Raw genomic sequence first — 11,777 nt, 5'->3', positions numbered from 1 at the left:
GTTCTATTCTATTCTATTCTATTCTATTCTATTCTATTCTATTCTATTCTATTCTATTCTATTCTATTCTATTCTATTCTATCACTACATAAATATGCAGAAAAAAGATGAAGATGTTGTTTTTTATAGAATTGTCCTAAAAGGACATGAGACAGAAAGTTACACACATTAGATGGTTCTGTTTAAGTAAATGTTTTTTTAAAAATTAATTTTTAAACACAGGCCATCTTGCAGATGTTCTCCAGGAAACCAATGTCCCCATCATCAGTGATGCTGTCTGTAATGCTCCTGATTACTATGACAACCAAATCACCACCAGTATGTTTTGTGCGGGCTATGAGAAAGGAGGCATCGATGCCTGTCAGGTCAGAGACAGTTTAAATGTGTTTTTTTTTTCTTATGATGTATGCTTGATCTCTTCTCTTTGTGTCTGTTATTTGATGTCTGTGTGTATCTGTGTGTGTTTTTTATCATTGCGTATTTTAGTTTTGACAGCTGTATTTTCTGTGAATTCAGGGCGACAGTGGTGGTCCTTTTGTAGCAGCTGACTGCCTGTCTAAAAGCAGTCGTTATCGTCTGCTGGGAGTGGTGAGCTGGGGAACTGGCTGTGCCATGGCCAAGAAACCTGGCGTCTACACCAGAGTGTCTCGGTTTCTGCCCTGGATCTCCACAGCCATGAGGGTAAAAGACCTACCTAATTTTGTCAAGGCATTTTTATTTTTTGATAATTTAATGATAAAGTCTATATAGACAGAACTGTACAAATGTCTGAAGTAATATTTTATTTCTTTGTACTTTGCTCATAAGAAGACAGACTTTCTTTCAATCCCATAAATGGTTTTGATCAAATGTCTTCAGGCTTTCTGAAGGTTTGTTCTTAGACTCACTGATTTTCAGTCCAGCACCTGATTATATTCAGAAAATTTATTTTATTTGCTGAGCCACTCAGCACTGACCTGTGAATCACTCAAACAGAAAAAGGTTCCTAAACTTTTGTTGTGTTGATATAACAAACAAATCAAAGCAATGAATCAACCTTAAATAATATGTCATCCTGGAACCGGAAGGTCACTGGTTCGATCCCCGTCCAGCTGTCTCAGTTGTTGTTTCCTTGGGCAAAACACCTCACCTCTAATGCCTCTGATGTGTGTCCCATCAGTGTATGAATGTGACTGGCACTGATTAGTTTCCATAGTTAATTGTACATGTTAGCTTTGCAGAGACATAATAGAGTGCTGTGTGAATGGGTAAATGAGGACACAGATTGTAGTGTGAAGCTCTTTGAGCAGAGCTATTAAACTGGCGGTCCACGGGCCACATCTGGCCCACGAGTGACCAATGTTTGGCCCACCAATTGGTTCGTTCATCTCTTCAGCCCAAACCCCCGGTTTTCTACTTTAATTATTCTAAGTTCGTTTAGTTAAACATAGGCATGTTTGGTATCTACAGAAACATCAGAATCTTGGCTAGAAGCTGGTAAAAACCATTTCTATAAACACTCAAGACAGTTAAAAGTACAAGCAGTTGAAGATAAAATGATGAAAGTGAAGTTTAAAAATTTGACAAGTAAGAGATGTCAAAATAATTGTGTCAAATAGGAGGCATAATGTGTTCTTTTTGTTTTTGATAATGTTTAATTATCACTACTTTTATAGGGTTCTGTATGTTGTATTCATGATTAAATGCAGCMAAATAAACTAATTCAAAGGTAACAGATCTTTGTAACACTTGGTTTATTCACATGATAACTAATTGCTGGATGATCGGCCCCTCAGCTGCTGACCTGCAGTAACTGTGGCCCCCGGAGCAATTTAGTTGAATAATCCTGGCTTTGAGTGTCCTGGATGGATAGAAAAGCGCTATACAAGTACAGTCCATTTTACCATTTTTTTAAATCATTGTCAAGCCAGGAAAATTGGGAGTGAGATAAAAAGTTAAAGAAAAGAACCCCAGCCAAGTTGGAGTGGAGAAAGAAAAGTGGACGAGCTGAAGATGTTGAGATGAGATCATCAGAAGTCCAACAGATTAGATGAACAACTGGAAGATAATGTTTGAACGGCCAGATTGAGATGGTTTGGACATGAGATGGCACAGTAATATATGTTGTATGATTTATGGACGTTAATACTGCAGCTTCCAGTAAAAAAACAAAACAAAACAACAAGAAAATAGGCGACAGAGGACATATGGATATAGAGTGACCTATTTCTAGAGACCTAAATCTATCTTAAGACATTAAGTCCTCAAATAGACCCTATACATACTCCTATAACTCTGTGGTTCATACGCCGATAGAATGCTGGGGATGACATGGACCAAGATCAGCATTCATCAACGGGCTTAGACTCTGGTTATAACTGCTTCGCAGTTCTAGTTACAATATTATTATTTTTATTATTAGTAGTAATATTAGGGGTCCAAGCCCGCAGAGCAGGGGAACACAGCTGAAAAGCAGCAGCAGAACCCTACTGTATATGTTCTGTTATTCATTGATTCATTCATTACACATAGTACACGAGCCAGTTCTAAGGTAGTGGCCAAATTTTAAAACCATTTAGCTATAAACAAATCAAATTCACACAAAAATGGCTTATCAGATAATCATGAAATTTGGCACAGAACTTTAGACCCTCACCCTGAGCCTAAACCTAAAACGCATTTTATGCACAAATAAAGTGGCATGGCCTGTACTGTCTTAAATGAAACAATTCACAAAATCATTCATGGAGCCAAAATTATCAGAGATTTGGAAGTTTTTCATAGTAAAAATAGTGTACATTGCTATTTAATACAAAAAAAACTACATTCATCCACCAATAGGTGGTGCTAAGATGATGTGTGAAACATTTTGATCTGTAACTCCTGTATACTTAGCCCAATCAACAAAAACATTGTTGCCTCCTAATCATTTATTACGACCCGTGCACTCGAAGCGTAAGCGGGAGTCATATTGTTTTCGTACATTTTTTTTGCTTTGTTTGGTTTCTTTTTTTTTTTTCAGGGAAATGACTCAGCCTGTAACTGAAAATATGGATGGAGGACAACAGAGCTGCTTCATGGAAGAAGAACCCAAGCTTAACTTGTTAGCTTTAGCATTAACCCAGACACTATGTTGCCTTGTATGTATTAGCTCAGCACTACACATTCTCCTCTCGTCACTGAGGTCCTCCATCCACATGACAGAGAGGGGAACACAAAAATGACTCAGCCTGCAACTGAAAATATAGATGGAGGACCTCAGTTAACTTGTTAGTTTGTCCCGCTAGCGCCGAGCTAATACATATAAGGCAATATAGGGTCGGCGCTAGAGCAAACTAACAGGCTAAGCTGAGGTTCTTCTTCCATGAAGCAGCTCTGTTGTCCTCCATCTATATTTTCAGTTACAGGCTAAGCTGAGGTTCTTCTTCCATGAAGCAGCTCTGTTGTCCTCCATCYATATTTTCAGTTACAGGCTGAGTCATTTCTACCTTCTCCTCTCTGTCAACGCTCTCTGGTTTCATTTAAAAGAGTCGATCATCAGATATTGTCCAAGATTAACCTTCAGGGTGGATATAGCTCGCTCACACCGAGGACCTGTCCACGTCATCATTTACCCAGAAGGCTTTGCGTGTAAATAAAATGGCTCAGTGTGTGTTAAAATTTATTTTTGAAAATGTACAAAATTAAACAGCTTACAGTATTTTTAGTCTTTATTTTAGAGTTAAAATAAATGTTTACCAAATTAAGTCTAATGTTACAACTAATAGTGGATCCCTTTAAGTTGGTCTGATGCTGCTTTAAGTGTGTTTGTTTGGTTCATGCAATGAGTGATTCTGATCCTACATATAAGTTAAAACATTTTACTGTCTAAAATTGACAGTACAAGTACTTTATTTGATTTAATAATTTAATTCTAGAGAGCTGAGAAGTGATTGATCTTGATGGGATTAGGTCCTTTTTAGTTCTGAAAGTAAAATAAGTGATTATTTAAAATAAACTTGTTAATAGGAGATTTGAAAGTTTTAGCTTCCATTGATTGAAATGCTGGTTGTGTTTCTTTTAGTAAATAGCTAACTGTTTAATTTATAAAAGTAAATTGAATTAAATTAAACTGATGATTAAATTGATGAACTATACCAAAATATCAGAGTAAAAACTCTTATGAATTAATATTTTTTCATTGAGATTTAGTTAAAACATGCTTTTTATTGCTTTCTTTGTTTGCAAGGTTTTCAACCTGCTGATGCTGCAGATGATGATTCTGCACTGTACACATCATCTTTGAATTAAAATAATAAAGATGACAAGAGTTGAACCAATGTCAAATTCCTTCTCGATCCTCTTACTGAATATTTTCAGAATTTATTGACAATCTTGTGATTTTAAGTGATTTTTAAAGTTTGAAGATCATGTAGGAAAGAGGACGAACAGATACACACACTTGATCCTCACGTGGACAATCTGATTTCCAACTTCACGTTAGGGGAACAAGCTTTGATCCAGATACAGTGTGAGTCCTGAAATGGCTTTGTGTTCTGGGGAAAAGTGACACTGAACGTTTTGGAATGAAAAATGCAGAAATTTTCTGTGTTTGGGGATGATGGGGATGTGAAAATATGGTGAACACATTCCAACACCCGTCTAATCGTCAGCATGTGAAAAGGTCCCTCCATGATGGATTTGTTGAAATAAGAAATATCCAAAATGGGTCGCATCCCGCCTGCTTTATTGGATATCAGGAAATACAGAGTAAAAACCCTTATTTTCCTTTTCGCAGGGAACCCTGGAAATGACTTCTTTCATCAGGAGTTCGTGTAACTCAGACTGAAGAGCCAGAGTCTGCTGTGGAGATGACAGATTCATCTCCAGGACTCCACTGAACCTGGGGGTGCTGCTGCAACCTGCAGCGTGTACCCTTTGCTTATCAGGTGATCCATTCACCTGTCCATGGAACACAGACATCGCCACTTCGACTTGTGCTCAGAGAGCAGTCGAGCCTCTACTTTCTGTGTTGCATTTGTCATGATAAAGGACCAAACCAGAACCCCTGCCACCGTCACTCACAGAAAATTTTGAGTGACCCATGGGGGCACGAATCGAAAGGGCTGCAAGTCAGCTTCAGCATAGAATTCCATGTAGGGATTTGCTGCCGGATGCAGTCAAGGCGATTGTGAAGCACCACTTAACGGATTTGCACTGCACATCCTCTGCCTCATCCACAGCCAGGTGAAAGGAGGAAGGCTGAAAAAATTGTGTCCATCCGACCAGCACAGCGTGCTGGCGTCGGCTCATGATCAGGTTGGAGAGGTGGAACAACAAGAAACAAGTGCTGTTTAGAGACCGTGAGATTATGGCACATTTTAAACAACACCCCCAGTCATTTCTTGTTCCTCAGTCACATCTCCTTTAACGGGTTGGTCCATGAGCATGCCTGGGGACCAAATAAACCATCTGGACAGATGGGACCCTCCAGCAACTCTTTTCTCATATTCTCCGGGATATGAGACAGTGGGTAGAGCCACATTTGGTGTTGGAGTAGAGTCTACCAACCAGTGATACGGGCAAAGCAGACTGCTGAGATTCATGATGGTGTCTGCAAAATTACAGAAGTCCTCTGTGTCTTCTGGCAGAATATTAATCTTTTTAGTCTTCTTGGAGATGGCAAAGGCTGAAAGGTCGATATTGTTTGTTGCCACTGTGGACTAGATGGCACACTGGTGGGACCGATCGGTGAGTCTTGCCATGATCTGGTCCTGTGGGGAAGGAGACACAGGCCGCCGTCTGGTGTGCCGGGCCGACCTTACCCTAAACTAGTTTTGTTTGGGCCTAAAAAGGTTCGAGGCAGAAATTGCAACTCTAACCCAAACAACGTCGTCAGGCTGGGCTCCAGCGGTGAGACAGGTGGGAAATTTTCCACCCTCATGATGTGTGAAAAGGTAGAAACTTGTGCCTTCTGTTGTAGCATTTCAGCCACAGCTCTGGACAGGTACGCCATTACCGCTGAAAACGGGCCAAACCAGATTGCACCCACTCAAGTTTGCCAAAGCAAATTTACCCGCCAAGTCATCATGGGAGGTGGGGCTTGCAGTGGAGGAAGAGGAATGTCTTTAGCCTTTGCTGCTTTAGTGATAATGTCAGGCAGCACGCTAACTAGTGCGCCCATTGCCGGGAGAGGAGTCGTTGCTGACCTCAGAATGCAGTGAGCCTGAGAAGGCGACGCACCTCTCTCCAGTTCCTCTGCTTGGAGGGGAGCAGAGGTACTTGCCGCTGTTCCAACATCAGAGGCGGAATAGTCAGAGTCCTGCCTAGCATCAAAGATGTCTAGCACCTCTTCTAACAGATAATACTCCGCCACGGGGAATTCCTCTTCAAGCAGAGAATAATGGCCAGCCGGCGTTCTTTCTCCTTGAGAGGAAGGCACCAACAGGAAGGACAGGAGGCCTGCAGAGTCAGTGTCAGCCTGTTGTGATCTGGCCCCAGGCAACCCTCGCAGATGGCATGCGGTTTTTAAGACTTGCTAAAAGACTTGTTAAAACATATATTTTAATTATCACTATAAAGGAATACAAGTTTGTCTATGTAAAATAAACAACACAGAACTGCTAAAAAACATAAAAGTAAAGAGTTTCATGCGTGCGGCCGCCATGTTGAAATGATGACACATGCTTGGGCTGCTCGGGTATGGTTTGGATGCGCCGACCTCTCGACTCGAAAGTACGACTTCAGGGGGCGTTCCAGTTGAAAAATAGAGCTTGGAAACTCGAAATGCACGACCTTCGAGGACAACTGGAACGCAGCATTAAGCTCAGTCTCCTTGGAGCTCAGTCACAGATCACCCTACCCTGAAAGCTTTTTTTTTAAAACGTTCTGAAGTGATTTGTGTCTCAAATGGTAGGAGCTCCTTAAAGAGACAGAGGCCAATTTCAAGGAGTTTAGATAGACTTTGATGCAAAATCAAATTTATTGGTAAAATGGTAAACGGGCTGAACTTAAATAATGCCTTATCAAGTCCCTCCGGATCCCAAAGTGCTTTACACTTACATTCACCCATTCACACACACATTCACACACTAACATTGTGATGTGTAGTCACAGCTGCCCTGGGGACACTGACTGGCAGGGATGCCATACACCGGGTCCACCGGACCCTCTCAACACTATCAGTAGGCAAGGCAAGTGAAGTGTCTTGCCCAAGGACACAAGGACTGAGACAGATGGAACGGGGGATCAAACTGGCAACCTTTTGGTTAGAGAAAGACTCACCTAACCACTCTGCCACAGCTGCCCCATTATTGTTGATGTACCCAACTTTTTCATAACAACTGAAGGTAACATAAGTTGATAACTTCATTGTGGTATGGAATTGGACATTCAAATGTCAAAAGACATTTGCCCAAAGATCTGTAGATAAATACCACTTTCAAAGATTAAAAGTCTGGTCTTTTCAAAGCAAAGTATAAAGAAATGAAGGATAATTTTAGTTTTTTTACAGGGTGCTTTTTACAGTGTATGTAATAAAAAGTTCATGAAGCCTTTCTCCTAATTCAAACTCTGCTAAACACACAACTGCCTATTCTTTGTTTTTCTGTCTTAAATACCTTAAAATGCTGCTTTCAAAACACAGAAAGATTCAAAGCACTTTTTTCCCTCTGACACATCTCACATTTCTTTGTCTCTTTTCTTTTGTAGAACTACCACAACTCACCTGGTGTTCACAAAATGGCCCGAATATGAGCTTTCTGCCCTCTCTTTTGAATGAGAAAGTCACTGTTCATGGAAGATACTGAGATCTGGTGACAAGAAGATGAAAAACTGTAAAATTCCTCTTTTGATGCAGCTTCATATTTCTGTTTTTGTTGAAACAATTTACTGAGGAATTGCCTGGTTTTTGAGCCTACATGAATGTCACCAAACCTGCATCAAAAACATGAAGTTGCAAAGATAAAAGCAAAAAGGTGGTGAACCTGAACAGCTCATGCAAGAACCTGAAGTAAAAAGGCTGAATGTCAGAATGACTGGAGGGATAAAATAAAAACAGATTATTAATAAACACAGGATTATTTTCCCAGAAGAACTGAGAATGAGGATGAGTTGAGTTAGAAATAACCTCTGTAATCTCTGAGCCTGAGTAGCCATAAAATGCGTTAGAGATAATGAAGCTCAGATCAGTCTAAACGATGTAAATGAAGGAACAGTGAGTCTTCTTGTTTTAGGAAACTCTRTATGGGGATTTCATTAGTTCACAGCAGACGAAATTTTGTCTTCAGTGCTGATGTTCCTGCAGACGGAGCCATGCAGATAAAGAAAGAAAAACCCTCAGAGTTTAAAAATTAAGTAATATTGATTAATAAAATACTGGAAAGTTTTGAAGTTGCGACAAAGTAAACCTGTCATTTTATTTTACAGGAAAAGTTATTATAAGGGCAGGAGTTTGTCTTTTCTGTAAAAATAAATTTTCCTCACACCATGTCCTGCACCATAGATGTAATCATGGTTAAAATGTTCAAGCTCTCATTGTTTTTTTTTTTGTGTTTTGTTTTAAATATTATTTTAAATAATATTTCAGATATGTTGTAAATATGCAATATTCAAACATTTGCAAGTTAAAACTGTAACAGCAATGACAGACTTTACTGGTAATTTCTGTATTCTGAATACAAATTTCTTTTGCTGCTGTGAATGAATGTGTGTTCAGTATATCTACTGATTGTGCTCATCCTATGGAGTCAGATCTAACTTCAATGATATAAAACAGGAGATTTGTTTTGATATGGTTTTACTGTATATACAATTTATGCTTACGTTTAGTTACAGYTGGATGCTACTCTTTTTATATAAAAAAACTGGCTTTATATGTAAAGAGATGTGTTTTGTATATTTTGTTCTGTTCATTTCACTTTGCACAGTTTCACATGTTGAATAAATTTTTAATGAATTGGGATGGTGGGGAGTTTAGTAAACAGATGTTTTAAGAGCGACCTTTGGGAGTGTTACTTAAAATACAGTCAAATAAACTGTTGTACAATCAAATGAACACTAAACGTTATTCTCCCCAGCCCTCATGTAAGTTTACATGCGCAAAAATCTTTGATCAGATTTAAATGTGTTCCAATTAAATAATCCGAATGTATCGTTTACATGGGCACAATCCGATCACGACGAATGTTTACATGCACCAGGCTTTTATTCAGAATAGAAGCACTGACATGGGCAGAGTTGTTAACTTTCCCTAAAAAAATACACAGAAGAAGAAGTTCTACTTCCGTTATGAACATAAACATCTTCTGAGTGTCCAGAATGGATTCACACTCCCCAGTTGAGCTACAGGTGATGCGAGGATTTTTATTTATTTATTTATTTATTTTTGGTGAAGCAATGCATGCTGTTTGTCTTCCTTCTTTATCAGCTACGTTTACATGGACATATGTAATCGGATTAAACGGCCATTCGGAATAAAAATGTGTCTTGTAAACACCCCATTTGGATTATTCTGATCCCGATTCAGCTCAATCTGAAATTGGAATTAGAGGGGTGGTTTATGCTGACTGATAATCTGAACAATAATCCGATCAGTTTATTCTGATTGTGGAAAACTGACCTGAGTGCGCATGTCTGCTGACTTTCATCCAGCAACCATCCAGAACTTTTCCTCCCATTTTCTCATTCAATAAAGAAGTAAGACATAAAGCATGTGCTGCTTCAACCAGGGAGTGCGGTAACGTCTCCACGTTATTAAAGCCTGACGCGGGTCCATTCTGGGAGCTCAGAAGATGTTTGCTCATGTTCATCACGGAAGTAGAACTTCTTCTTCTGTGTATTTTTTAGGGAAAGTTAACAACTGGTGCATGTAAACACTTGTCATGATCGGACTGTACCCATGTAAATGATGCAGTTCTGTGCTGCTGGGAACTACAGCACTGCTGTCCCTCCCTCCAGAAACCAGTGGATGACAAGTGCAGTCAGGTCAGTTTTCCACAGTAAGAATAAAATGATTGGATTAAGTGTTTACATGCACACCATTCATTCCAATTACAAATTTATTCGGATCAAGCTGTATCAGATCAGAATAATTTGAATGACACATTTTTATTACAAATGGCTATTTAATCCGATTTTAGGGTGAGAATCTCGGTCATCTGGGAGAGACTTAAAGTAGAGATGCTGCACCTCCGAGGGGAGCAAGTTGAGGTGGCTCAGGCATCTGGTTTGGATGCCTCCTGGACACCTCCTTGGTGAGGCGTTCCAGGCACGTCCACTGGAAGGAGGCCCAGAGGAAGACCCAGGAGACGCTGGAGGGTTTCTCGACTGGCCTGGGAACGCCTTGGGATTCCCCCGGACGAACTGGCCCACCTGGCTGGAGAGAGGGAAGTCTGGCTCTCTCTGCTTAGGCTGCTGCCCCCGCGACCTGATCCCGGATAAGCGGCAGAAAACAGACGGACATATGTCCATGTAAACGTAGCGATGCATTCGCACAAGAGTTGCTTGCGACAGGTTCCACACAATTGTCGGGATGTATCAAAACAAACGTTGTGTGAAAGTGCGTAAATGTTTGCACACCTTTTCCTTGCTGTGAGAATGTGCGGACAGCCACTCAAAATTTTCAGTTGACAGTTTGAAGCCAAGAAGTACTGAATCTCACTTTAAATACACAGAAATATGACTCCATTCTGTTTTCTATATGCAAGGGGCATATGAACACAATGTTGTTTTTTATTAGTTTGAGCTTTTATGGGTTAAATCTGAATGATGGAACTGAGCCACAATTAACCTCTGAAAACAAAACATAGAACATGCCTAAAATTTTAAGAAACAACCTCTCTCCTATGTAAACTGTAAAGTTTCTTGTATTTTTGTCACATGTAGACAGGCCCGGTGCTAGTCATCTGGGTGCCATAAGTGAAGCTTTGTGGTGCCCTCCCCCTCCCAGAAATGAAAAATAATTCAGTATTCCCAGTGCTTCTCTTTATTTWAAAAAAACTCCATCTTGTTTTGAAAACAGATACGCAAATATTAGAATATGAAAACACAAGTGAATGGTGAGAGAAGTTAAAACCTTGATAAAATACTACAGCTATGTTTGCATTAACAAAGGCACTAAACTTTAAATTAAACAAATAAATACCATCATTATTTAAAAATACCTGTGCAGTGACTCACAACAAAGGGAAGAACTGTTGAGTTGATGGTTGGGTGGGTCCTGCTGACAAGTCCACATATCTGCTGGTTGGTGACTGGGATGTTGATCACATGAATCTTCCTCCTGGCACATATCTCAGCAATGACCCTGTATAATTCAGGAATACAAGACAAAATACTCAGATTTATACAGAAATATATTTTTAAACAAAGGTACAACACATATTGCAACAATTATTGTAGACTAATGTAGGCCCATGTAAATCATTGGTTTATGATTCCAAACTCTAGTTTACCTTTACAGACAAGGATTGATGGAGCACAAAATAAAATTTCTGTACATTATTTAACTTGTTAATGACAGACAGTAAAAATAATGACTGAACTGCATGGTTCATGTCATAAAATAAACTAATACTTTCCTTGTCATGTTGTCAGACAGGTCAATTTATTCAACTAATAGGTTTTCTTCTTCCAACATGTGTGTTTTTAAGTTTTCCAGACAAAAAGAAGAAAGAAAAATTGTTCCAACTATAAATGATTGTTGGCATCAGATACACCTTCAGATAAACTTTATCAGCTAAATGTATTGATTTAGTTAGTTATAAAGGTTATTCATTGCGTGTGTGTGTGTGTGTGTGTGTGTGTGTGTGTGTGTGTGT

General features: G+C 39.5%; 1 protein-coding gene across 3 annotated transcripts in view; it reads left to right on the top strand.

Annotated features, from left to right (window-relative positions):
- The window catches only part of hpn (hepsin), a 34,014-nt gene extending 25,193 nt beyond the window's left edge, over window positions 1–8,821 (top strand). For 2 of the 3 annotated variants that reach the window (XM_014020493.1, XM_014020491.1), the window contains 3 exons: window positions 223–365; window positions 517–681; window positions 7,669–8,821. In XM_014020493.1, the coding sequence (XP_013875947.1) occupies window positions 223–365; window positions 517–681; window positions 7,669–7,713 (353 nt within the window). In that variant the 3' untranslated portion in view covers window positions 7,714–8,821. The remainder of the gene's footprint in view (window positions 1–222; window positions 366–516; window positions 682–7,668) is intronic. The other variant, XM_014020492.1, reaches the window with a different exon arrangement.
- Window positions 8,822–11,777: the final 2,956 nt, after the last annotated feature.

Source organism: Austrofundulus limnaeus, unplaced genomic scaffold (genome assembly GCF_001266775.1).
Source record: "Austrofundulus limnaeus strain Quisiro unplaced genomic scaffold, Austrofundulus_limnaeus-1.0 Scaffold253, whole genome shotgun sequence".
In the NCBI taxonomy this organism is placed as follows: domain Eukaryota; kingdom Metazoa; phylum Chordata; class Actinopteri; order Cyprinodontiformes; family Rivulidae; genus Austrofundulus; species Austrofundulus limnaeus.
The sequence above is the reverse complement of the archived record's forward strand: the minus strand, read 5'-3'. Positions and strand labels throughout refer to the sequence as shown.